This window comes from Orbicella faveolata, unplaced genomic scaffold (assembly GCF_042242905.1).
Source record: "Orbicella faveolata isolate gen_17 unplaced genomic scaffold, um_ofav_v1 contig_12, whole genome shotgun sequence".
Lineage (NCBI taxonomy): Eukaryota > Metazoa > Cnidaria > Anthozoa > Scleractinia > Merulinidae > Orbicella > Orbicella faveolata.
Genome location: NW_028301539.1, coordinates 6,775,223 through 6,802,128, shown reverse-complemented (window position 1 = coordinate 6,802,128; position 26,906 = coordinate 6,775,223). Strand labels below are relative to the sequence as shown.

The following is a 26,906-nucleotide window of genomic DNA, read 5'->3' as shown; positions in this document are numbered from 1 at the left end:
TGAGAAAAAACAATACAAAACGGTTTGAAACCATCACACCAAACAGCCGAAACGAAAGAGAGAATCAATGTTGAATAATTAAGGTTTACATTGCATTCATCGGCCTCCTCTAAGGTCTATAAGCGGTGTCCCTTTCTTGTAAAGCCGCGCTATTCGACGCTATCTATTGCAAATTATTACACCATTCGAGTCTTGCAGTTTGGATAAAATGACAGGGAAAAATAAATAGTGGCCTTTGCGGTTTAGTAAATCGCAGCGATGCGAAATCCATAGATTAAAGTAAATGAATTTAACTATATAAATTTGCTTTTCTTATTAGATGTTTAGGCCGGCATAAAAAAATCTGAATTTAAAATACGTGTTATGTATTTCGCAAAAAACATTTTGGGAATTTTTCAATGCAAACTGATAAACATCGCAACAAATTTATCAGTGCGATACCGAATATTTTTTTCTTTTACGTTGGATAAAGATAAATGATCAAATTTAGTAATCTCGTAAATGAAAAGTTTAAACGACAAAGTTAATCTGAAAACCCAACAAAATGCGAAGCTATTTATAGCTCATGACGTCAGGGAATATAAGCACGATTTCAGATCTTTCAATCTAATCGTCAACATACTTTAAACTCATCATTGGCCGTGAAATCGTTTTCCATTTAATCACTAAGGACCTAATTTGAAGCAATTATAGAAATATCAAATGTTAACAAAAATATAAGCCATTCTAGCTATCGATCTTTATTTCATTTCGGTTTTTGAGCACAAGATACGGTTGTTTGCCCAGTCAAGAAAATTGCTATTGTCGTTTTTCGCTCAGATCTTTGATTGCAATGGAAACCGCCAAAAAATAGTTGAATAACTTGAGCTTAAATAAGACAATTATTAATTGCAGAATAACCCCGTTTTGCGGGTAACAGTTTCTATAACGATTCAGTTTTCGTTCTTACTTTCGGCCAGTTATTAGCTCTTTGCTGTCGCTAGTTTTCGGAGTCTGACTACCTTAAGGTGGCAAACGTGAGTTTCATCTTGGTCGATTCGTCTCAAATTAGAAATATTTTACATATAAAATTTAAGTTAGACTCCGTTAGTCTCTCCTAGGCGTTCAGTAACTTGAGGCCCAGCGCGAAAAATGGCCCACAAAAAAATATGTGAGAAGCGAGGAAAGGCGCTCTCACCTTAATCAGTGTTTTTTCCCTCCGCTGTTTTCTCGCGCTGCGCTGCAACGAACTCCGTAAGTTTCCATATTTGTGTTGTTGAAGATTCTTCAATGTAAAGCTACATACAGAAAGACAACGCGGGTTATATTCTTTCGGTAAGTCGTTTCTTTCGTGATTTAGCAAAAACCGCACAATTTAACATTACTTTCAAAGGGTCGTTATACTGATACTTTCGGGGGATTGTTAAATGTCTTTGCGGTAAGTTTTTTTTTCTTTGGGAAAGTACGCCTGCATTTCAGGGGAGAGTTTTTTGTCGGCGGTCTGTCATTCTTACAATTGTTTTAGAAGGAGTAATTGATGCCATGAAATTAAAAAAAGACTGATATTTCTTGACACTCGATCACTTTATGGTCGTGATTTGCGGCGTACCTTTATATATATACGACAGAGTTACGGGTAATACAACCCGCTGCTTTTAAGAGTTCCGTCGTAGTATTTTGTCTTATTCAAGCCGCGTCTCGCTTAGAGACTTTAATTAAGACAATGGACGAGAAGTTGTTTCTTGGCGGGATCGTTTGAAGGCAGAGCTAAAATCAAAGGATGCTTCGACGGATTCTAACGCTGCGGTAACAATCACTTGATAATTATAAGACAAGTGAGATTTAATGGGGGGCATCATTGCCAGTAGAATTTCTAAGCTTAAGCGAGATAAATATTTCTCTCCCCGGTCCCGGGGTCTGTTCCCCTAAATTTCTAGGGCGGAACCCATTCTGTATTTCCTATAGCCTACCAAGTGTCCTGTTTGTTCGAAGGCTGAACAAACTATCCCCTGGATAAAAAAAAAAACAAAAAAAAACTGAAGTTTTGTTACTTTGTAACACGCTTGACTTGTTGCTGACACTGTTGCCATCTATAATTGAAAAAAAAATCTGACTTTATCATTTTTTAACAACCCAGAAAACAAACTGATTAGTTTTTTATGCCGGCCATAATAACACTGAACAACTAAAAAGGAGTCGAATTTTATTGGCTAATAATTAATTTTTTGGGCGCAAAACACTTAAAGCTGTCATGATAAGACGGTCATTGTTAATACAACTGGTATCTGAAACGTATAGCAGTCCGTCACAGTTTGCGTATCTTAAAAGTTTAGCCTAAATTTTCCAAGTTTGTCGTTTGCAATCCGTATCAATCTTCTCCTACTTTAACCATCCTTGTTCCTTTATGGATTATTGTTATCTCTTTGGTGTTTTTCTATCTTAGTAAACTGCTATATTCACGTTTCCTTAAATTCAAAGGTAATTTTATATGTGGCTAAAACAACTTAAAGTATCGTGCCTGAGCTCCTTTAAAACTAACCCTGTTGAGGTTTCTCTCACTACGCAAGGAAATTTTGACTTTCCCCAACCAGAAAATAAATTCTCCGGTTATTTGAATTTTCTGACTTGAGGTAAGCAGGGAAAAAAAACGCGCGCGGACGAAACTACAGCTCTGCTGAAAGCGAGACTTCAAGCGTAAGAGATGTTACTATCAGTTTATTTCTTGAATAAATTTATCACCAGTAAGTACAATTTACAACAAGTTCGCAGCTACTAAAAACATTCACATAATATTACTAACTGATTCATTATAGAGCAAAATAAGTCGAGAATATAGTAAATCCTAGTTCCTGGAATCTTCCGTATAGTTGCTAAGAAACGTGACGTCACCTCATGACGTCGTACCGACGTGAAAAGTTCCCAAGTACTCATGCTGTTCTGTGATTGGACGGAGTACGAATCACAAATTCTGACACTTATTTCTCCGGCTACAAGATATGAACTACGAGATTCACAGTCTGCTATGGGTTATGATATGCACGTTACCGTTTACAACTATGTCAAACCGTTGATTAATTTGAAGACTGTAGGTTCTAGCGAACGAAACAAATAAAATAGTCACGGCCATATTTCAAATACCTGGATTCAGGAAGGATCGACTCAGGCCCTGTCTGCACTACACCGCGGGAATTTGAAAACGGAGGTTACGCTCTGAACACGCATGCAAATGTTGTACGTCCACATCACGCCGGAGAAATTTAAAAACGCAACAATCACAGGTCATTTTGGATTTGTGTTTGAGGAAAACTCGATCAGAGAAATCACATGATTATAACGAGGTCATCGTTTCCGAAAAAAAATAAATCCGTTCTCAAAATGTTTTCCGTCCACACGAAAACGAAAAGCCGGCGTTTCACGCAAATTCCTCCTTTTTTAGCGACGGATTAGTGTGGACGGTAGGCCTAACCGTAGAAATAAAGCTGCGTTTTCCAAATTTCTACGGCCTAGTGTGAACGTTACCTTCAGCTGAAATTTCAATTCTACTCAAAATTAAAGGATGAACTAAATCATGTCTGTCAATTTTTTTTTCCTGGGAATTGTACGCAGGGACACATAAGTTTGAAATTTACAGCTTCAACCATGATTTACACCGGAGAGTATTTAACTACACAATGTACAGGAATTTATCGTGAAAGAGGGATTTTATTTCATACAATAGGTTCTGAGATTTAGGGAAATTTCAAAGAAAAGATGAATTATAAATGAATTTCCAAATTAACTGAAGCTGCGGGAAAATATTTCAATTTTTTTCATTTTGACTTCAGGAAACGCGATTTGGGTGTTTGTCGGCAACCTCGTCCCAGGCCTTCTCCAATCTGTCATTTTGATAAAAGCCGAGGATAAGACCCTGGGGATGAGGTTGGATGAGGGATTCTTGGTAGACCACGTGATTTGCATGCAGGCACTCAATGCCTGCTCACAAAGCTGCGTGTCCTGTTGCCTGTCAATTTAAACATGTATACAACCATTTATGACTTCTAGTCTTCAAGGTCGTGACGCAACGCCCTACCAACAAGTTCGCAGCGTTGCGTGACGGCTTTGAAGAAAACTAAACTGTAACCGCCTCGTTTAAACACCGCCTGCAGCAAGTACAATTTCTCTACGGCGCTTCTCAAAAGCACCATGTCAACTACAATATAACAAAACAAGGGACCAAAGCAATTCTGGTCTGCGAACAGGTGGACACCTTCACCACCATTATCTATATTGTCACGCAATATTTCGGGAAGTAGCTTTGCGTGACGTCCAAGAGCGCGACTATCGGAGACCAGTCAACAGGCTCTCTAAGACCCACTCTCCAATTCCTGCGCCTTTTGTTTCACCCTGTCCCTGTGCCCAGACTATACAATCGCTGGCCTTCTTAAAAAGCAAAAATTATACAAGAGAGCGATAACCAGTTATCCGGCTTTCTTTTCTCACTGCACATGCTAGGATAAGAGCAACAGAGACAAAGTATTTAAGAAAGGGGAAATCCTCAAATTATAGTTAATGATCGACTTGTCTTTGCATTCCATAAATTAAGGAATCAAACTGCTAGAGAACCGTGGCCAGTATGAAGCAAACTAAGGTACTTGCTTCAGTCATTTTGTTTTTCGTTTTTGTTGTTTTTTTTTTGAAGGGAGTAAGTAAAACACTACTAAATACCTAGAAAGAAAATGTAACAGCAGACATTGCTCCAGTCATAATTTTTTTCTGGCTACAGCTCTGGCTATACATAAGAAAATATTATTTTCTACCTTTACAGTCTTCCAGCTATTTCATTTTGCCGTTCAAACTTTGAAATTCATAAATTTTCAAAGTTTCAAACTGGAACACTATCATTCAAACAAGAACCCTTTTGGTCATAATATCTCAGACCCCACGATTGTTGTTAGACACATCACTCTAGGCAACCTAGACAAGTCCTTGAGCGAGCAAACTGATTCGAAATTCATCGAGTATTCAAAGACGATTTCCCAGAAAAGGTTCTTATCCACCAGGTACAAAATAACATTTTACTTGGACTTGAGACTAAAGTCACTGCAATGTACATTTAAGGCTTAAGAAAATTGGAAAAGCCACTGAGACAGGCATTCTTAGTGTGAGGTGGTAAAATACTTTCCTCTTTGATTTTTGTAATGAATGGTTTTCAAAACTGCACCCAGCTAGAATCAGAACTCCTGCAAAAGAAAAGAAAAAAAATTACTAGCTATAAAATGGCAACTGTAGAAAATGTAACTCCCAGTGTGCAGTCAGTATATGGTTTTCATCTATGCCAACTCTCACAGATTATCTGGGCCAGAAGTCTCCTGGATGCACACAGTTACATTGTAAAACCACCTTGTTAAGAGCAACAAACACTGCTACAAAAAATATATGACTTGAGCAATAGACCTGAACGTTGGAACCATTTTGTATACAATAAACAGTGCCACAAAATAGCTTTGATTCATTAAATGCAAAATGGCATTCCTACTGTAGGTAAGGTCTGCATACTGGCCAAGTGGCCCATTAGGCCTGAGCTTATCATGGTTTCTATAGCAAGAAGTGACTAGGAATATTTCTACTCCCTGTGGATGAGATGCTAGTCCATTGCAGGGCTACCCCAAGCATTAATTTGCCGGTACATATTTGTACACCTGGGTGGAGAGAGGTACTGTGAGAGTAAAGCATCTTGCCCAAGAGCTCGAAACTCCAGAGCTCGAAACTGGAAGGCTTGATCCAGAGTCAAGCACACTAACTATGAAGCCACTGCGCCTCTTTTCCTACTAAAAGGCTAGCAAACTTCACTTACCCTGATGCTGCAGTAAAATCTCCCCACTCTGATGTTGTCTTCTGTTGTTGATTTTGTTGTTGAACCTTTGAACTGGAAGCAAACGCTCCCATGTCGGGAAAGGGAGCCTGCGGCTGAGATTGATGAACTGTTCTTTTCATTGATGCGGGTGATGCCCCTGCTCCTGGGGGTGGGGCTAGCTTGGGAGCCATACCCCCAGGGGGAGGGGGAATGACACCAAGACCACCACCTGCTGTGGAAAGTGGAAAAAACCCTCTCACTTCCGATCTTGATGTTTCAATTAATTTCTGTGTTTTTATTTAATAATCACTATTGATACCATTCTTTGAAAATGTTGCTAATGAATATTTGGTGGCACCTGAATATGCTGTTGTTTAAAGAGTCAGCAAATCAGGAAAGTTATAAAACATGGAATTATGAAAAACCTATGCTAATCATTTATTAACAGATGTTCAATCCAGTCAAAAATTATACAGAATTGTTCTAAGTCACCTTTGCTGCACTTTACAAGTGGGTAATATGTTAACTTTGTGATGTACTTTACAGCGTTAGAGATAATACATACCAGGTTTAGGTCGACTTGTTGCACTTGCACCGGGTGCACGATTCTGAAAGATAACAACAAGGAAGACACTAAGTATCTTTAGTTACAGAAAAATGTTAAGCCTGTTCAGAGCCTATTGCCAGCTTGTCACTCAATCCTTGACCAACAATTAGTTCAAGCAAATATTACACATCTTGATTTAAGACAGCTGGCAGGGTCAATAATGAGAAACAGCCAGTCTGAATGGTTTATTGCCAGTCCAGTATTTTCGAAGAATTAGAATGTCCAAACAGAGTTTCAACTTACAGTTCTTTTTTGATCAATATGGACACAATTTAATAGATTACATTTTTTTTTCTATTATAATCTACAAATGCTTCTTGGGACTGTGCTGGCCTTTCCCCTGGCTGATTTTCATGTTTTTTGGGGGGAGCATACTGGTCTTTTGCTTTATTTGGTCTAATCAGGAAGGACTGAACTTCAATTGATTTGCACTGTATAGACCTAGTGACAACATTCACCCAGCACTGCCATTTGTGATTGGATTTTAAGATATGTGTACTTCATCAAGAAAACACGATACTCACCCCTAGGTTAATATGGATTGTTTGACCTTCTTTAAAACTCAGGTCTAACTTTGGTGTAAGATCAGGCTGCTCAGCTTCTGCTGCTATTTTTTCACTCTGTTTTATCCATCTAGATAGCAAATAAATCATACACTCAGAAATTTACTCATATTGATGGAGTCATCTTGGCCATTGGAAAATGAGACAGTGTTTCCAGTGTGACTCGCTGACCAGTTGTGGATACTTACCTTGCCAATTCATGGCTCTGTAATACCTACTACTAGCCACACCTACTGCAGGGAATAATATCGTTTAACAATTTTTCTTTGAAATTGAGGTGAATAGTGGCATAATATATACTTGCTGTGAAGTGGCAAGGTAAATATTCTGCCGCTATTCACCAAGATTGAAAAAAACAAAAAACAAAAAAAAAAAACAATCACATGAAGTTTCTTTCAAAGAAATGAAACAGAAACCATTGAAAAGTTGATTTATTTGCTAACTGACCTCTCAATTCATGCTTGGAAAATGTGCAAGCAAACACAAAATTAATGTTGTCAGGACATTGATGCAAAGATTGACATATCAAGAGACTGATCAACATACTTGAAGTGATCTTGCAATGATACGTTGAAATCAAAGCTATCGCCTCTGTCTTGAAAACCCATTCCAATGAACGCATGGCGACCTGTGGTATATGAAAAACAGTTTGAGCTACCTAAAATGAATGGTTAATGCAAAACGGTTCGGGGGGGGGGGGGGGGGAGGGGGAAGTCAGTGTTTGAGCCCAGTGGCCAATAAAAGGCTGGTGCTTATCTCTGGTTTCCCTAGTGTGCAGCAACTAGGGGTATGTAAAATGAATGGATGACCAAAGGGTAAAATTTGTTTCAGAACAAAGAAAACATGAAATCAATGACTATAATATCAGGTAAAGGTAGAAAAAGGTAAAGTCTGCATATGAGCCAAGTGGCCCATCAAGCCAGTGCTTATCTCCAGTTTCTGTGGCATGAAGTAGCTAGGAGTATTTCTACTCCCCCCTGGATGGGATGCCAGTCCATTGCAGGGTTTAAACCCCCAGCATTAAATTTGCTGGTACCCATTTATACACCTGGGTGAGAGTGACGTGTCTTACCCAAGAACACAACACAATATCCCTGGCCAGGGCTCAAACGCGGACTGCTCGATCAGGAGGTGAGCACACTAACCATGAGGCCAACACACCTCCACTGAGATTATGAACAAAACAAAACCAGGCATTTAGATAATAGATATTTCAAATCTTTAAATTTAAGATTGTCAATTATTTACTTAGCAGATATCTCAAATTTTTAAATTTTAAATTGTTAATTATTTACGTAATAGATATTTTAAAATTTTAAATTTTAGATTGTAATTTTAGTTAGGGGACCTAAACAGGGATAACCTCATGGTCCTCCTTTTCAAATACTCTTTGTACTCTGTATTCATTGAAGTTAGTAGTTATTATCAAGCAAACATCAAGCAAACAAAATTATGTACAATGCATACCCTTCAACATGTTCACATACCTGTTTCATCTACAATCTTGAGGACAAAGTAGCGACTGCTATCTAAAACACCTTCTACAGCGATACCTGGATAGTCATCCACAGGACACTTGGCAAAGAGCTCACCTGATCAACAAAGAATGAGGTAGTAAAATCAGAACCACAGCTTTAATTCTGGCCTGTCACAAAGGACACACACAATCCAGCTAGCCAATCAAAATATGAGACAAATACATGTAACTGAACAGTGTAAAGCATGGGAAAATGTGCGTGGGTGAGTCACGATTGGTTTTTGTTTAAGGTTACTTCTTTAAAATAATTATACATTGTATTTTAATATTGATAATGCACGTGAAAACTGCTCAAACAAATCTAAATTAATCCACACAACCAAAGACTGTGGCCAGAATATTCTCTATAACCATGTCACTGTGGATCAATTTATTGTTTTATAAATGTAGGGTCTGAAATCATCTCCCTGCCTGGAAAGTAGATCTCCTGCATGATCTAAGCAATAAAATCTTATTCTGCAAAGATTATCAAAAACAAATCCCCCTTCTTCCTCTTTCATTGTTTATAATCTTGCATATCCCTCTCCTTCTGTTCCTTAGTTGCAGATTACAAACTTGAAATTTATGTCACTTACCACTGGTCTTATCTTCTATCTTGATGTAGCATTCTTTTCCTTTAGCACACACCCTTAACCGTCCAGTCCAGTCAGGTTGATCAAGTTTCCAGTCAGCAGCTCTACAAAGCAAACAGAAGAGAATTCTTATTTAATGATGTAAATCTGATTCCAATAAAGAGCCCCTTCTTTTTTAACATGCATAGTTTCAATATTCCCTCAAACTCTTATCCCCTTACAACAATCGTATGGCAGCTAATAGATAAGTCAAACAAAGATCTTTTGAATTTAAGTTCACAAAGAACTTGTTTACCTGTACTTGTGCGCAGCTTTGGGATAGATTGAGGCCTACATTAGTGAAACTGGCCAGAAATGTTGCTAATTTTAAGAGTATAAAATTACGAACTTTAGACCTGTGACTGTATATTTACAGGCCTGTTGTTATTTTATTCAGATTTCTACTGCACATGTGTACACAGCTGAATTTTCAGTGTTAGTAGTACACATATAAAAATAGGATTAAGTATTTTTCATACTATAGATATTTCGATGCATTGTTTTTGTAACAATGCAATTTAATTATTTTATTTTTTTGTTGCGTTACACGTTTGTATTTTGATCGAGCTTACTTTAATAGCTCATAGGTGAAACATGTATAAATAAAGTGTTCATTGTTGATAGATTTAAAGACTAATTTAAATTCTTATCCTAGGGGTGAAGCCCCTGTGGCCAAATCCGTGACACGATGACATGTTCTAAATTTGGTAATTTAATTCTAGAAAACCTTGAATGATTGTGATTACCAGTATACGTAGCAAATCTATGAATTATAAAAACGAAAAAAATCAAGCACTTTAATTTAAGAGTATTTTAGAAAGTAGTATACAAATTATTTCGGTAAATTTTGTGAAACCAATTCGAATATTACGCTTAATTAAATTCACTCGTCAACAGTAAATAAGTGGCTTATAAGATACCAAATGACGCCCCTAATTTTAGAAAAATAAAGTATATGTGAAATTTTAGTACTGGATTTTTGTAAAATGTGCATGTCTTAATTAGTATTAAATTTGGATTCCGAATATTGCCGTGTGCAATATTTGTTACGATCAAATAGACAAACAGGAAAGAACGCTGAAGAGAGCTAAATGGCGAGCGAATCCCCAACTCAAAATTGCCCACAGAGAAGATTTGTCTGATGCTACGATAATGATCTCGTTTTAAATTCACACGAAGAATATACTCAAAGAACGTAGCTGGCTACCTGTATCCTCGGTTGCTTGTTCTCGGAGGAATTTTGTAAATAAAACATTCGTTTTTGACACACAAAACGCTCTCGTAGTCCTCCATCTTGAAAATAGAACAGCAACCCAGACTCCACTCCGTCAGCTCGAAAAGGACTGGGGAGATTCAAAATGGCTGCCACAGCTCTGAAAACTTCTGTTTTATTTCGATTTCAAACAAAATGTACGGACTAAATGAGTTATCTTTTGTATAGATACGCACTTTGACGCTTTCCAGAGGGCCGTGGGCTTCTCTTTATGGGCTCTAATGATGAAGTAACAGTTTATCAAGCAGTTTTGGAGGAGTGTGACTGTTTAGCTGGTTTTACTTCAGCTCCTGTTGACATTGCAAGAAATTTACTTTTGGACAATTGCGACTCTTGCAAATTCAAACTTATTTCTCCCGGAGAATTTAGGCCATGGTATGGTAAGTGTACAGTTATAAATCATTACTTGGCTAATAAACAGTTAGGAATTTTGCACAAATAGTGTTTTGGTGACAGTAAGCTAAAACCATTTCTCAGACTGTACGTGTCTTTTGCTTTTGTTTCAAAGTAAAGCCCGATGCTTGTGAATACAACTTATTATAATATTAGCAGTATATCATCATGTTACATTTTGAATTAGAGACAAATGAAAACTGGGAAAAAATGTGGGGATGGAGAGGAGCAGCGCCCAGTTGCATTTGATACCTCGGTAAATTCCACAAGAAGATCAGCAAAGTTTTGACAATTCTGGGTAATTGTGAAGAACAGCTCAATGAAAAAACCTGTTGGCCATCTGCCAGCTCTCTGTTGGCCATCTGGTGGCCGTCTGTCAGCTGACTGTTTGCAGACAGACAGGGGACAGGTTTTTTCACGGAGCTCTACTCTTCACAAATACTGAATTCTGTAGCAAAGTAGGCTCATGTGCATGCCAGCTAAGGCAGTGCTAGTTTATGCCAAGGATTATGATTGTGCCTTTATATTAGCATGCCAGTATTTTGGAAACCCATGGAAGTCTTCACTGTATAAAACTGTGCATTTTGGAACAATAATATATAGATTTAGCCAGGCCTAAAAGCGGAGCTCCTGATTGCAATAACTGACCATAAAGGAAAAAGAGAATTATTTTTTCTTACATCAGAAACTCAAAAAATGATCAATTGTGAGCATGTGATTGTTCAGCGTGTGGTTTTACCATTTTCCCAGTTAAATTTTAAGCATCTATACCCAATAAGCCTAACAAAGATTGTAGAAGTTGTGTACGCAATATATCAGGGACTTTCCAAGAGACGACCATGCAAGGAATATGTCAGAAGAAAGGTCAACCACGCACCAGGGGCTAATTTGCACCAAAATTTTGTTTTTGCGAGTACTCTCCTTCTCCCCCAGAGAAATAACCTGACTTGAGCCCGCGATCCAATCAGAAAACCTGTTACTGGTCAGCAGTCAACTTCAAAAAAACATGCAACCTCAATGAGCTCTAAACCTGAGCCCGCAATGTGGCCACGTGATACTGGTCAGCAGATAGCTTGTTGTGACAGCTGTCAATTAACAATAGCGTGGATTCCCAAAATCAAAGATGTAGCTATGGTAATGGCACTACTCTCTTGGTTTTCAAGGTATTGGCGTACGGACGTACAGATGGACATACGCACTACCAAAAGTTTTGAGATCGATGGGTTACCAAATTTTCTAAGGTATGGGGCTCGCTTGCGCGCCTTCTGCACGTAGGATCTCTGCTATGAAACCAGAAGGCGGAAAATTTGCCACCCTCCTGCTGTGTTAGAGCAGGAAAAGTCCCACATTTACTTGGCTCTTCTCTATTCTAAGCAAGAAAGACCTTCAATTTGCTTCCTCCTGCCCCTCCCCCCTCTGAGTACCTTCTCCCCCCTCCCTAGATGGGATGCTAGCCACCAGTTTGCTGACTGTTTTTGTGCCATTCACACACACCAACTTGAAGGCCACTTTACAAAACCTGTTGGTGGCAGCATCTATTTCTGCTCACAGACAACACTTTTGCTGCTATCATTTGCCTTGCCTCATGTTTTAACCTTCAAATTCTCAGAATATGTTCCTTGTCACTAATGAGGCATGGGAGGCTGAAAGCAGAGCACAAATTCAAATGCTTGCTTTCAAGGGGGTTGTTAACCTTGATGGTGATGCGCCATGTGATAGTCCAGGCCATTCTTCAAAGTATGGAACATATACTTTAATGGATGATGACACTGGCAATGTAGTGACATTTGATGTGCTACAAGTCACTGATGCATTGATCTCAAATGCACTATGGAGAAGGAAGGCTTTTCCAGGAACACAGAAATGCTTCAAAGTAAGGATGTTACCATTGGCAAGATTGCAAGAGACTGTTATGTGGTTAATCAGCAGTTGCATAGCCAACAGTGAGGATCACCTACACATCACTCATCAGTATGACGTCTGACTGGCAAATGTCAAAATGGGTGGTTAAGAAGTTAACAAATAAAGCCAAACAAAAGGGTTGTGGGGAATGATCTCCATGGATACAGTCCATCTCCAATCACCTATGGTCATCTGGTGAGACCTGCAATGGTAACATGTATCTTTTGGGCAACAACTAGCTTAGCTTTCTAGGAAATGGTTTTGAACATGAAACTTCTAAAGGATCTGACTAAGCTTACGGACTTTGATCATACTGATATCCTTAAGGAATATTACTCTATGATGCTTAAGTATTGCTCTAAAGGGGAGCATTTTTCACACCAGAACATTTCTAAGGTGGTATCCAGTTCTGTTGCACTGCTAGTTGGAGATAGGCATACTGAGAATGAAGCATCTTATCCAAGTACACAGGTGTATTGGCTGAATACCCTGTCTCAGACCTGCCTTAGAATTAAATCCTTAGTTCAGAACGATATTAAAGGCAATGGTTATATGCTTCTAGTTAGGACAGCTAGGTAGGACAGCTTTTTCTACAAAAAAAAAAACATACCCAATTCAAGACTAGAGTGCAAAAATCATACCCTATTTGAGAGCAAAATGACCCTATTTGTTACCAAAACGGCTAAAAACTATTTGATAACCTTTTTGCCTAATATAGCCCATACAAAGGCACACCCCCCTCCCTACTCAGTTAATGCGTCTGACTTCAGTTTGAGCAGTTCAGGTTCAAGCCCTGGTTGAGGTCATTGCTTTGTGTTCTTGGGCAAGATGCTTTACATTGACAGTGCCTCCCTCCTCCAAGGTGTATGAATTGGTAGCACTGAATGAAATGCTAGAGGATAACCCTGTGATGGACTAGCATCCCATTCATGGAACCATAGAAAAACAGACTGTGTTCATGTACTGGTGGGCCATTATGTTTATCACTGAATGCAGACTTCACCTGCTACCAAGAATACAACCAGCCAGTGCTAGAAGTGGACCATTTACAAACACTATTGCACCACTGTAGCACACACACCACTGTGTGGCATTATTTAAGAAATAGGAAACATGTTCCATGTTTCCATCGACTTATATTGTAACCACAAGTGGAGGTTGGGAGAACGAGAAATGTTGTGGAAGCACCAGCCTACAGGTGAGTGTTTCTACTAACAGCTTTTTTGAGTTCTCCCAGACTTTCATGAGTGTTTCTAAAACTCGATAAAAAACATGACAACATATTCTTCCTATTTCTTTTAAAAAGCACTACAAAACAAAAGAAGAAAAAATATAGTTTACTTGGCTCATTAAAATGTAAATTCTCTTTGCTCACACCATCATTACATCAATAGCTTGTGCTAGTTCTGTGTTTCTTAGAGGGTGTTTTCTAACATTTAATAATTAAAATATGTTTTTATATTTCTTTTTTTATAGACAGTAAAACCTTGATCCCAATCACCTTCAAGTTTCCTCCTCCTAAGTCATCCCAGCTTTCAGTTCCCAATTCAAGCACATCACTGCAAAATAAAACACTTGCCTCATCATCATCAGAGAGTGGTCCTTTGTTAGAGTTTCTACCAGCATATTCTGGAAAATCTTGCTTACAACAACAGAGGAAGTCCAGTTTTAATAACAGTGGCTCAGATGATGGGATTGAATTGCAGAGTTTATTTGATGGACAGCGGTTTAGTGACTTCTCAAGACAGTGTGTTTCCAGACCCAAGTTACCCAGTGAAAAGAGCAAGCTGCCACAAGAAGTAGAAGAAGTACTAAATCCAATGACTAAATCAGTAAGTGGTACAAACAATACAGTTACGATAAGATAAAAGATAGACAGTAGGCAAGACAGAAGACAGAATGACAGGGTTATTTCAGATAGTTAAATCCATAAAATTAGTTCTTTTCATGTAGGTAAAGCCAGCGTATAAGCCAAGTGGCCCATCAAGCCAGCACTTATCTCTAACTTCTGTAGCTTGAAGTGACTGGGTGGAATGTTAGTCCATCGCAAGGTTAGCCCCCAACATTAAATTCACCAGTTCCCATTTATACACCTGAGTGGAGAGAGGGTCTGTGAGAGTAAAACGTCTTGCCCAAGAACTCGAAACTCCAGGGCTCAAAACCGGACCACTCGATCCACTTCGCCACTGCGTCTCTGTTCTTACTATAAGGCTAGTAAACTTCACTTACCCTGATGCTGCAGTAAAATCTCCCCACTCTGATGTTGTCTTCTGTTGTTGACTTTGCTGTTGAACATATAAATACACTGAACCATAAACATAGATATCATAAAGCGTTTTGCCCATCTGAACAAGCAATAAAATTTGCCTTGTCTGTGACCGTAAAAAGCCTGGTCCAGGAATATAAAATATCTTCTAATTTCCATATAGTCTGTTTTCAATATTAACCAAAGTATTTTTCATTTTACTTCTAGCTCTGGTGTGCCAATCCTCCTCTCAAATGCAGGAAAAGGAAAGAGAAAGAACTTGTTTTGGAAAAACTTAAACAGACAAAGCTTAGTCAAGTAAAGGAGCTGCATAAACTGAATAACAATCAACGTGGAAAATGGATCTTGGGTGCGAGAAACGGCTCATCACTGAAAGGTACAAGCAGTAGTACCATAAAAATTGACCTCTAAAATCTTGTGCTGCTGTGGCTGACTGAGCTTTTGTTTGGGCCAGTATAAAGTGGCCGAATGAGGTGCCTGTATTAATGGGGTGGCTGTAAGGCAGGGCTCCATTGTAGTTGATTATCAATAAAGTTCATAATAATTAATTATTATTGTAAATTAACTGCCATGCCAAGTCTTTTTGAGCTGAATCATGTTTTCAGAGTTAGGATAGAGCTAAACATACATCATCATTTTACATTTAGATATACCAGAGAATTGTCATGTTTTCTTTTTAAATTTGTTTTGTAGGAAAGAATTCAACTACAGAGCAGCTTTGGAAGAAAGTGTGTTCGTTGATCAAAGAAGGCCATCTTCCCTACTGCAATGCAAAGCTTCAGGTTTGTAATAATTTGTTTACCATATGTACTCACTATTGTTATAAAAAGACCTGTTTAAATACCAGTAGGAACTACCATTTAACTCCAGATTTGATAGCACGAAGCATCAAAGAGTGTTGCTTGCTTCAATGAACTATAAAAAGAAATGTAAGGAGAATTAACATTTAAACTGTGTAACTGAAACAGTTAAGTCAGATTTTTAATGTGCCGTTTTACAGGAAACCCAAGGCCAAGTGTGGGTGTACTGTGACTTTGGACACGCATTAAAGGTTAGCCTGATCAGGAGATGTTGAATGTGTTTCTACTACGGGCCCGAGTTTTCTATGGGTCCAATGGGCGAATAGTCAACGAAGCGTAGCCGAGTTGACCATCGCTCATACGAAACGAGGGCGAGTTGTGTGATTGTTGTAGAAGACATTCTAAGGATTACAGCACAAAACCTACATTTTAGGGTATTTTAAGCCTGAAATTAAGAATATATTTCAGTTTCAAGAGCAACGCACGCGATCGTTAACTAACAGCGATTAGTAGAATTCTACTAGTATACTAATGCAAATGCTGCAATCTGATTGGCTGAGCTACTCGTATACTATTAGCCAATTAGTGGAGAGTGGCTGGAGGTCGCCGTCGTCTACGAAATAGCAACGTTTTCTTCTTTTGCGAAGTTACGGAAGAACAATTAGATGTCTCATATGCAAACGGATAATTAAATTCCTGAGAAGACTAAAAGAAGGACATTCACGGTTCCGTGACTTTAAAAAACTAGGGGCCGGCCTCCGAACAACCAGCCTACGGTCAAAAGCAGGCCTCTGCGGAGGAGAGAGAAGCTAAGGCCAAAGCAGGACGAGAGAAACTTTCGCGCTCCTTTTTTTGACCACAAAATCTCGTATGCAATCATCTTGCTCACACTGCCAGAATCGACAAGATTTTGCGCTCGTTTGGTAGGTGAACTATGTAAACTAGTTTGAATCATCAAGCATAACCATCGATTAGGCGTTCTTTTTTCGGCGAAAAAAAATGCCTGATCGTAGTTTACATCAAGCGCCGAGGGTTAAGTTAATGAGAACTTCAAAATCTTCTCCCTGATATCTCGCAGATTGACTTGCGTCCTCCTAGCTATGGTAATATCAAAATATTCTCACATACATTTTCTAAACGCCAATTCCTATTTCATTTACAGGTCAGAAGCACCTTAGAAAATGCTCTTGGAAACGTTGAAGCCCTCTCTTTCTACGTCCATCCTGTGGGAGTTGTTATGGAGTTATAACACATACAACCAGTTAAATTGCGGCTGTAATGCTATTGGCGCGTTTGCAAATTTAGACGTGCGCGATTAAAGGGGAGGTGAATGGTTCTTCAAAAAACATAGGTCCCACAAAATTTTCGTCGAATTTCACGGGTCGCACGGTCTAGTTTCTTTACTAGTTATGTGCGTCACACAGCCTCGATTGTTTTTTTTTTTGTTTTTTTTGTTTTTTTCAGACAAGGCTGTCTCGGAGTCTCAATTTTTTGCAAAGCTAGGAAAGTCTCCAAGTCCTGATTTGTTTGTTTGCCTTTATAATTTAAGACGTCTGAACCGCTAGAGCCTAAACGTCTCGCGCTCGCATTTAAACCACTTTGAAGTCTCGGTCTCGCAATTAAAAAGTCCAAATGTCTCGGGCGCGCAAAGAAAAACGCTAGTCTCTCCTACTCACAAAGTCTTGGCAGTTACCATTTACCGCTCCTGCGATTGACCGTCGCAAGTCATTGGTTTCCCTCAGACACAGGATTTTCAATCAAAGGGTTGAAAATAATTGCAGTAAATCCAGATTTTTCTATTGACGGAAAAATGAAGTAAATGGAATTTGAAAACCGCTGCCTTTCAGCAACAGTCTAGAGTTAAAATTTAATCAGTCAGCAACATTATTTTAATATTTCTGGCTCACTAAAAGTCTCGCAAAATTCCGAAGATGAACAAAGCTAAAATTGTGAGGTTGCCTCGCGTTCACGTGTTTTTCACTGGTGTTTTAAACTGGATTCCTTTTAGTTTTAGCGCATCGACAAGCTCCGTAAAGGGTAACAGAACGAAAAGCAATCACTACGTTGTCAATTTTTGTCGCCCTATACGCTAGTTAGAATTGATAGCATTTTCCATAAAATTCAGGGAGCATTTTAGACACTTTTAGTTAATACAGCGATACATAGGGTAGCAAAGGGCAGATATGTGCACGTGACGTGGGGGGTGGGGGGCCGGGTGTACAGGGTGATTTCCAGATCACGTTTCACGGAAAATGACTTCGAACGTCACTGATATCGTTCACGTAACTACGGATGTCGGCCGCAAAAGCTACGAGGCATTGACTAACTCTGTTGGTTCCCACTCTTCACAACAATTCAGAAGATAGCGTTTCACGGTTCACGACAATTTAGAAGATACCGTTTCACCCTTTACATCCCTCTTAAATGTACAGTACTGTTTTACAGTTTATTGAAATCATGGTTTTAAGATCATAATAAAGTATGTATGTATGTATAATTTATTCCTTACAATACAATTTGAGCAGCTTAAAGTGATATTTATTAGAAAAGGGTTTGGCCCTCCAGCTTTGCCCTTATTCAAATCTATGCTGCTAGTTAATCAATTCAAATAATTTATCGTTACTTTGTATGTGGCTGGTTTCCACATGTTACAGATGATATTTAGCAAATCTTGTACCCAGAGTCTTCAAACTTCTTGATCATTCGCCACTGTAGAAACGCGAAGAAGCCTGGGGCAAATCTCGTCTCGCAGTCGCTTGTGGGATAGTTCCTTGGGACAGTAATGGTCCCATCAGCCACTGCGAGATGAGTTTTTTTTTCTGGTTTTTCTCGTTCTAAAGTAGCGTTGCAAAGACCAACCGCTGATCGAGTTGTCTGAAGATTCATCCAGTGTGCAATATTTATTCTAGCATAGTGCTTTTTAACTTGGAAGAAGGTATTTATTTAATATTGTTAATCACATTATAATTCAACGCATTGTTAGTTAGATGCGAACCCTTTGGAATTTGTTCTCCACATTAAAAAAAAAAAAATTAAAAAAAAAAAAAATAGAGCAGACAACCAAAGGAATGGTATGTCCGTGTGAACTTTCTGGGGAACTGAAGGTGTTAAACCCATTTCAATATGATTCAATCATACGGGGATCGTCTCAGAAACTGCCACATTGTTGACTTCAGCTACTCAAAGATTTTCAGGTCTACAAACCGTGACCAGGATATTCACTGAAAATCTCTGATTTTTGCAATCTCCGTTTCCAGGTCTTTTCCCTTGAAGTTTGGGAGGGCCCTGGAGTCGAGGTTGAGATCGTTACTTCACGCGTGAAGCAAAGGAAATAGGAATGGGTAAATTAAAGGGAAGGAAAGAGGAAATGGAAATCTACATGTGGGCCACCAGAAATGTTACAGACGTGACTTTGACCAGTCACGCATGCGTCACGGGTTTGTCACGGGCCATTACGGGTACAATCGTGTTTGACCTCTCTTGACCGTCAAGGGTTTTGACCATCACACAACACGCGTTTTTAATCATCAAGGGTTTTCATAGGCCACATACGCAGACGTTCTTATGGTTCGTCACGCACTCTTCTCTTGAGTAGTAAAACCTAAATTTAGCCGTGTTGTCATCGGTTATGTCGACGAGAGATAATAACAAAAATCATCAATCAGTTTTCTATGGACAGGAGACGTCTTCGTCTACATGGAAATGTAGAAACCCCGGGAATTTGCTTTAACAGTACCAGTACGTTATTTACATGTGAAATTCTCTGTTCCTGCCTCCCTCTCTCAAACCGCCAGTTTGTGTGCGTCACGCAGATGAAAAAAGCGTTGCGTGACTCTATTTTAAGTTTGTGCAGTTTTGAAGGATTTGGAGATGTAATTCTTTGCTATGTTATAAGTAGCACGATTTCGATGGAATCAAATTTGATATAAAAGTAGCCGAAATAAATGGAAGATTTAAATTTAGTTCTCTCGTAAGAACTGTGAGGGATTTTATCAGTTTATAGGTAGGTATGAGTTGTTTTCCCAGCGGATAACAAATTTTCTTTTCAATCCAATGTATAGCAAATCGGCTTTGAGCCTGAATAACAGAAAAAAAGATTTCGCACAAATATGCAGTACCCCGCTCTGGTCAGCTGCACGCTAGGACACGCTACGAAAAATCAATATTTCAATCCGGGGCATCGTCGTCACATCTCTCTTAGCGACCCTTGGAGCATGCTCAGTGTGGGTTTATCGTGGAGCGTTACAACTTGTAGATTATCGATGTGTACATTTCTGAAATAATTCCTCTGCGACTGCAATATAATTCACCATTGCTTCACCCCAGCCATGAGTGCGGATTATCCGTATTTGTCGTACCTGGCTTTGTATATTGTTTCCGCCAGCTTGTGGAGTTCAGATACTATGGGAGCGACACACTGGATTCTGAACGAGAGGGATGGAGTTGTACGTGCCAGCAGTGGAAATGACATACTGAAATCCGATCCGGTGCTGTCTATTCTGACGAAAACTAACCCTCCCAAGACGGGAAATGGTAGAAAAACAAACTGTGACCAATGCAGTAAGGGCAGATCTCATGGTCTAAGGTGAGAGCGTTAGCGAGATTTCGAAAGACAGTAGGTTTAATTAAAGACTGTAAACTTGGTTTGTTTTGACGTGCGGAGAAGCCATATCGCATATTATGATTAAAGTCACGGCGATAGCTTTTTACTCTTTCACTTGAAAACTTTAGCACTTTGTTTGACTAAATCCTTTCTCAGTGAGCGGGAGTTTAAAAAAAAAAAAGAAATGAGAATTCATTGTGATCTGAGTGTTTTTGATGTTCACTGAAGATATATGACATAAACACACGAGAAAGCAACGTGTTTAATTTACATTTGAAGTGTTCAGGTACAAAGTGCTAATGAACTGCGAGAGCACTTCAGCGGGGAAAAACGTTTCTGTTCCCCTTGCTTTTTTGATTGGCTTTAAATTTCTTTCATCGAGAGCTTGTTTATGTGTTAATTTAGCCACGCGCGGTCAGCCGTCAGCGGCCATTTACAGAGTGACAAGTCTCGACTCATAACGTTTGACGTCTGTTTAAGCGTATGCAAAAACAGTTTTCACCTCTCTTTTAGCGTGTTACAAAATAATGTTTTAACTTGCCAGAGTTTTGGTTTGGTCGATAAGCGGTCACATTTGATCCCAACGGTAGCAAAATGTGTCTACATGTTGTTTGTGTAAAGCTAGCTAAGGGAAGAAGCGAATTTAACTTTATGGAGCCAAGCTGAAGCGAGCAGTAGCTAGTAAGATAAGTACACAGTAACAACCTTTCTCACGAAGAAAGGCGTTTTCCCGATACTCACAAATTTTTGGTTTGGATCATCAGTAACTTTGAATTGCATGCTAAACAGAACAGAAATATGTATAGCAACCAGCCCACCTGCCTTTGTGCAATTTGGTACAAGTCCCCTTATATTTCTTTTTTGATTTGTAAACAGTCGAACTCATGACTAATACGAAAGTCTTAAAAAAGAACTATCAGTCAATATTTTGACACCCTTCTACGACAGATTTAAGTTTGTGCATTCACATTTTTGTTGACTACAATCAGGCTTGATATTTTTAAGTTTAAGTTAAATATCCTGTGGTCTCAGACTGACTTATGTGTAATTGAGAAGTGCTAATCAATTATTAAACGATGACTACCTTTTAACAGTTTTTTTGGGTCAACTTGAAGTTTGCATCAGTACTTGAATAATTTTAAAAAATGCCGATGTTGGTTTTGTAAATAAATATGCAAACTGATTGAGTATAGGAATCTGAATATGCATATGACAAAAAAAGTTCCGGTTTTTTATGTTGTTGTTACAATTTAATTTTTATGGTTCGAGAGTTCAGCACATACTCTTTCTTTGTTGTGATAAACTTCACCAAGAAAATAATTTATTACTAGTGATACGACCAGATAACTCAGTTTTATTATAAACAAAATTGCAATACCAAGTTGCTATGAATCACATTATGTGATACTATTTTTGAACTGTTGGTTTCTAAATTACAAGTGAAAACAAGTCAATTTCCCAGTATGAACTTTGAACAGGAGTACCTCAAATGTGTTCACAATTATTACGCTCACACAAGGCCTTTCGTATGCTTTGCTTAGTGTGCCCGCAATACGTAAAGAAGCTGCTGAATTTAACTTGGCGATCTAGTCGATGATCAAAGAATTGTGGGTTTGTTTTGTTGCATCTATTTGCATAAATGCTATCTTTCATCCACAAGTAACCGGATCAATTTTGACAGATGAAAAGGTGAGTCGCCCACTGGCAACTAGTTCTTACATCTGGTTGCCAACACTCCATTTTTTGGCAGCATTGGGAACCAGCAAGTCACAATTTCAAGCCCTGTTATTGCAAACGGAAATAAAGAGAACAAAAAATTAAGCTGGTAAATGTAAAAATTTTAAAACTGTCCAAAAACATATTTAAACTGCAACATGTTATAAAGTTAAACAGATAAAATAAATATTTATTTTAAAATAAATAGGTAAATAAATAAATAAATAAATAAGTGAATAAATAAATAAATATATAAATAAATAAATAAATAAATAAATAAATAAGTAAATAGGAATTTGCAGTAGCACATCCCATGGAGAGGCTCTTTGTCCACTGTTTCCAGATTGAATTGCAATTTAGAAGTGTTGTGGAGGGAGGAAAACCAGAAATCCTGGATAAAAATACATGAAGCAAGGCAAGAACCAACAGCAACAACAACAACATTTGTTTATACCAAAAAAAAGGAAAGACTGAAGAAGAATACAACTCACTTAAAAAGCTGCCTCTAGGAACACTTTCACCACTGTGCCATCCCTGCTCCCAATGAAATGATACAAAATACAAACAATACTAGAGCAGTTTTCATTCGAGTTCTGAAAAGTAATATTGGTTTTGCACTTACTAAACTACACGATTGCTTAAAAAACTTTCGCCAATTCTTTATCCAACCAGAAGTAAAACCAAAACCAATCGTGATTTGATCGCACACATTTTCTTGTGCTTTGCATCAGCCACATACTTCGAGTTTTGATAGGCTCACTGTATTGTCCTTTGTGATTGGCTAAAGCGATTTGGTTAAATTTGCTTTACGACACTCAATTGAAATCTACTCTCTGTGAAATCTAACAAGGGATAACCTTTTAGAGAGGATTTTGTTAACAGTTCTGTGGTGCCTGGCTTCTGTTTCACTTCTAGACTACTTAATAGTACTGTGTTAGGTTTGAATATTTTTTTGTCTTTTTCACAGTCCTGTAGTTGGCGCAGTGGGTCCCACATCTTTAGAGTTATTTCCTGCCCCACAGTTAACATGTGGTCCGTCAGTTAATGAAACCTTCTATGATCACTTGGAAGGAATTGCAAACCGCGAATACCATCCAACCTTTATGGAGCCTGATGTGGCCATGCTCTTCAAGAAGAGTGAAGTTGAAGACATTGATTTAGGTCTGATTGAATCAAACTTAAGAAGAGCAATTGAAGAAGTGAGTATTAAATGTCATTTGAAATTCAGGACTGGCAGGTTCAAGTCTCACTCTGACCACCAAGCTGGAATTGTTAGTTCTCCTCTGTCATACTTGTAAATACCCAACTGGTCTGCCTCCTGCCAGTTGGGATTTCAAGCCTGTTATGCTAATTTGAAATATTTCTTTCTTTCACTTTAAGTGGCATGCCTGAGAACCTGCTAATTGTAGTTAAGCGCCTTGACCACTATAAGCACTCAACATCGAACTTTTTTTTAAATAACGTAGTTTTAGTCAGACAATATATGGACCTGTCGACAGACAGATGTACACCCAGTTTACATGTAGACCAATATAAGTCAGACAGTATATGGACAAATTTATGGACCAATATTGAATCATTGCTCATAAAGTGATTACAAGTGATAAACAAATCTTAGCTAAAAAATAATTTAAGCTCTAAACTCAAGTACGTATCATTCTCTTCAACTCATGCTCGGGTTTCAGTCTAAATCTCAAATACAAAGGGTATGGGTTTTGGTTGAAATCACCTGGTTGACACCATGTTTACTTTAATTGTGACAATCTCAATATGTTGTCTACAAAAGAAGATTTTGTGTCAGAACTGTACACATTCAGCTGGAATAATTTATAATTATTTATTACTTTATCACATAGGGCGAAAAGAATTTTACAAAAACGAATTCAGTGATGGTTAACCTTAAACTAAAGTGGCGAGGATACCTAAAAGAAACTAGAAAGATTACAGTCAGGACAATAGGTGTTTAGGCCTCATCATTACGCATTAAAAATGATTTGAAGTTATAAACCAGACCCAAGAGAGAGGTGAAAATGGAACGTAAATCATGCAATGACATCATAATCACACTTGCAAATTTTAACATTTTGCCTGCTGGTAATTTGAAATGCCAAGTAGCAGAGGTAAAATAATCATTAGAAAACATTCCTAAGAAAACAGCGCACTGATTGGTTAAAAATCGTGTTTCTATAACTCGATGGAAACACAGAACTAGCAGTTAGTTGGTCCTTGCAAAAAATGGTACCAGAAGAGCTCTTCCAGCCTTACTTGTAATTTTATTGCTTGTGTTTCTTCGTCCTGCCCCAACTTATTGCCTTGGGTCTCTAAGGATGAACCTCAGGCACACCAGATTGGTCTCCTTTGAGGTATAATTTGCTTTCCTCGTTCCTTTAACCTTGAATTCCACCTGGGAGCCAATCGTCAAAGTGTAGCCCACCAGGTGTGACCTTGGGAATCCATGCAACTAATGGGCCATTTCCAAATTACGTTTAGCCTTTTTCTCAAAGCAAGTCTTGGTGCCTTACCTTTCCTTTCATATGAAAATGAGATTTCACTCACATGCAAATCAAACTCATTTTCATGTGAATGGTTGGGCACCAGGCGTCGCTTTGATAGAGAGGCTTAGGTCAACTTGGAAATGGGCTATTGGTATCATAAGGCATTTACAGACAAGTAAAATGTCTCTGTTAAGCTTTCTGTTCTATATTGAAATCCACCTAGTTTTACTCACTCAGAATGACGTTTGTTTGGTAACATATCAAAAATCACCTGTGTTTCCATCCAGTCCAGTAGATTTTGTAGCCTGCAAACAGGTTCCCGGTGAACCCGAACGAAACAAAAGAGCCTGTAGACATTCTATTGATGCCACCGTTCTATGATACCAGCTCTTGGTATCATGATATGATTGGTTAAATCGCTGATTGTTGACATCTTTGAGATGAATATTTGACAGATCTTTGTAAAATTATACAACTCCAATGGTTTGTTGCAATAGTGCATTTGCCGTTCTCTTTTAAGGTTTGGTCTCTCGACCTCTCATTATTTCACAAGCAATTCTGAAGGGTACTTTATGTTCTGTTATGGGGAGGAATTTTAAGTAGAAGCTAGTGGAGTGAAGCCATTTGGCGGTGCTATAGCAATTTATTTTAAAGGTCAAAGGCATGGTTTCCGGACTTTCCGCTGTTATCTGCTTGTCGCTTCGCAGAGTTTGACACCTCTATCATGCGCTTATAATTTCTTTAGGCTCATTTCAGTATTGCAAAATATGTTCTAAGCTCTCTAAGTATTGGCTCTGGAGGGACAAAGTGTTTGAAATATTCCGTGAACATGTTGCTTACTTGCACTCTATATTATGACGCCTGGCCTGGCTATTTGATTAGCTTGATTAAAACTGTTTGCAAGTACCGAAAATGTAGCTTCTTGACAGGTCTAATTACCTCATTGACTGATTTGTTACAGGCTTATCACCAAGGGTGGATAGGCACATCAAAAACAAAGTTCCCCTGTCCCCGCCCTGATCACTTTGCTCTCTGAATTCTTCTGTTTCACTCTTGCTGAAATTTTTTTCTGTCCTTGTCGGGAGCCTGTGTGCAGGCTTTAGATTTTGTTGCTGCACCTACTGACCAATGCTGTTTGCTTTCTTCACAGAGTCCAAATTCAGTTGTTGTATGTAACCACGTTGGGAATTTCTGGAGAATCAGAGGAAGCACGTACCACTCCATAGAGTGCTTTAGACGAGCCTTGTATTATTCACCAAATGATGCCGATGCCCTCCTAAATCTTGCAAAGGTCCTATTCAATTTGAACTATGTTCAAGATGCTGCGTATTTGGCACGGAGGTCACTAGAAATGCAGCCTTCTGAGCACAACTGTTGGTTACAGCATTTTACCCTTGGTGAAATTCTGAGGGCAAGTGGAGACCTGGAAGAAGCAGGGATCCATTTCAGACATGCATTGGACCTCAACCCAGCATTTGAACTGGCAGAGGTGCACCTGCGGGAGATTGGATCACCGTCCACCTCTACCACAAATACATACACATTCTTGATAATAGGCCTACTTGTGGTGGTTGTCTTAGCCACAGTCTACTTCATGACGCTAACAAGTGAAAGTCGTGGGACAAAGAGCAGCCGCATGCCACTTTGGTCAGAAGGAAAAAGACCAAAGAAGAGACCTATCACATGAAGCATTCTGTATTATGAAAACTCCAGAGACATTTTTTTTTGCACAATAGGATGTCATTAATTTGCATCTTTGCGACCTGAAAACTTTTTTAAAGAAAACTGAAAGTTGTCAATCAATCTTGTAAAAGTATTTGACATGTAGAGTCACAAATCCCATGAAACTGGAGGCTATGCTCTTTTATAAAAATTTGATATTCAGATATTTGCATGGAAATTAGCTGTTTTTAATTAAAGGAATGTCCCAACAATGTTGTTGCCTAAATATGTTAAATTGAAGAGATTTTTATATTTCATAGTGGACCTCCAGCAGCCCAAAGGGCCACCAAGCAGAGCCTCATAACTATTATGATAGGAACAGGACCACATGCATGCATAGAAAATCATGCAACTCTTTCTTCATGGTCAACATGGCTAGCAGCTTGAATCGTAGGCGTGTGCACCCTACAAGGAAAAACGATGATGTTGCACAACATGGCAGCCATACTCTAGCTAATAGATTGACTGAGACATGCAGCCTTGGTTTATATCGTACTTCTTTGATATTGGACATCCATGTTATGGTCAATATTGACACCTGTCTAAACAAGGTATCCGCTGACCAGTATCACATGACCATATAGTGAGCTCAGGTTAAGAGATCAT

General features: G+C 38.7%; 3 protein-coding genes across 4 annotated transcripts; 2 read left to right on the top strand and 1 right to left on the bottom strand.

Annotated features, from left to right (window-relative positions):
• Positions 1 to 2,674: 2,674 nt before the first annotated feature.
• LOC110046899 (adaptin ear-binding coat-associated protein 2-like) lies at positions 2,675 to 10,488 on the bottom strand. The gene is made up of 8 exons (XM_020752617.2): positions 10,338 to 10,488; positions 9,095 to 9,195; positions 8,470 to 8,574; positions 7,529 to 7,610; positions 6,944 to 7,052; positions 6,378 to 6,420; positions 5,813 to 6,044; positions 2,675 to 5,198 (listed from the first exon to the last, which is right to left on the bottom strand). Exons 1-8 carry the CDS (start codon positions 10,421 to 10,423, stop codon positions 5,168 to 5,170), a joined length of 789 nt encoding a protein of 262 aa, XP_020608276.1. The 5' UTR covers positions 10,424 to 10,488; the 3' UTR covers positions 2,675 to 5,167.
• A 126-nt stretch (positions 10,489 to 10,614) lies between these two features.
• LOC110046897 (uncharacterized) lies at positions 10,615 to 18,812 on the top strand. 2 transcript variants are annotated; one of them, XM_020752614.2, is made up of 6 exons: positions 10,615 to 10,783; positions 14,175 to 14,530; positions 15,172 to 15,340; positions 15,658 to 15,746; positions 15,965 to 16,015; positions 16,927 to 18,812. In XM_020752614.2, the coding sequence occupies exons 1-6, from the start codon at positions 10,615 to 10,617 to the stop codon at positions 17,011 to 17,013; spliced, it is 921 nt and encodes a 306-aa protein (XP_020608273.2). In that variant the 3' UTR covers positions 17,014 to 18,812. The 2 variants fall into 2 exon arrangements, with proteins under 2 accessions (XP_020608273.2, XP_020608274.2); XM_020752615.2 differs by lacking the exon at positions 10,615 to 10,783 and adding an exon at positions 12,046 to 13,896.
• A 1,156-nt stretch (positions 18,813 to 19,968) lies between these two features.
• Positions 19,969 to 26,512, top strand: LOC110046896 (tetratricopeptide repeat protein 17-like). The gene is made up of 3 exons (XM_020752613.2): positions 19,969 to 20,349; positions 23,051 to 23,282; positions 25,729 to 26,512. Exons 1-3 carry the CDS (start codon positions 20,093 to 20,095, stop codon positions 26,263 to 26,265), a joined length of 1,026 nt encoding a protein of 341 aa, XP_020608272.1. The 5' UTR covers positions 19,969 to 20,092; the 3' UTR covers positions 26,266 to 26,512.
• Positions 26,513 to 26,906: the final 394 nt, after the last annotated feature.

Excerpts from the sequence above, each read along its gene's own strand:
- LOC110046897 (XM_020752614.2), top strand. The coding sequence starts at position 10,615 with ATGGGCTCTAATGATGAAGTAACAGTTTATCAAGCAGTTTTGGAGGAG. Across the intron at positions 10,784-14,174 it reads AGAATTTAGGCCATGGTATG|ACAGTAAAACCTTGATCCCA; the intron begins GTAAGTGTACAG and ends CTTTTTTTATAG. Across the intron at positions 16,016-16,926 it reads ACTTTGGACACGCATTAAAG|GTCAGAAGCACCTTAGAAAA; the intron begins GTTAGCCTGATC and ends TTTCATTTACAG.
- LOC110046899 (XM_020752617.2), bottom strand. The coding sequence starts at position 10,423 with ATGGAGGACTACGAGAGCGTTTTGTGTGTCAAAAACGAATGTTTTATT. Across the intron at positions 7,611-8,469 it reads CAAGATTGTAGATGAAACAG|GTCGCCATGCGTTCATTGGA; the intron begins GTATGTGAACAT and ends CATATACCACAG. Across the intron at positions 6,045-6,377 it reads AACAAGTCGACCTAAACCTG|CAGGTGGTGGTCTTGGTGTC; the intron begins GTATGTATTATC and ends CACTTTCCACAG.
- LOC110046896 (XM_020752613.2), top strand. The coding sequence starts at position 20,093 with ATGAGTGCGGATTATCCGTATTTGTCGTACCTGGCTTTGTATATTGTT. Across the intron at positions 20,350-23,050 it reads GGCAGATCTCATGGTCTAAG|TCCTGTAGTTGGCGCAGTGG; the intron begins GTGAGAGCGTTA and ends TCTTTTTCACAG. Across the intron at positions 23,283-25,728 it reads TAAGAAGAGCAATTGAAGAA|AGTCCAAATTCAGTTGTTGT; the intron begins GTGAGTATTAAA and ends CTTTCTTCACAG.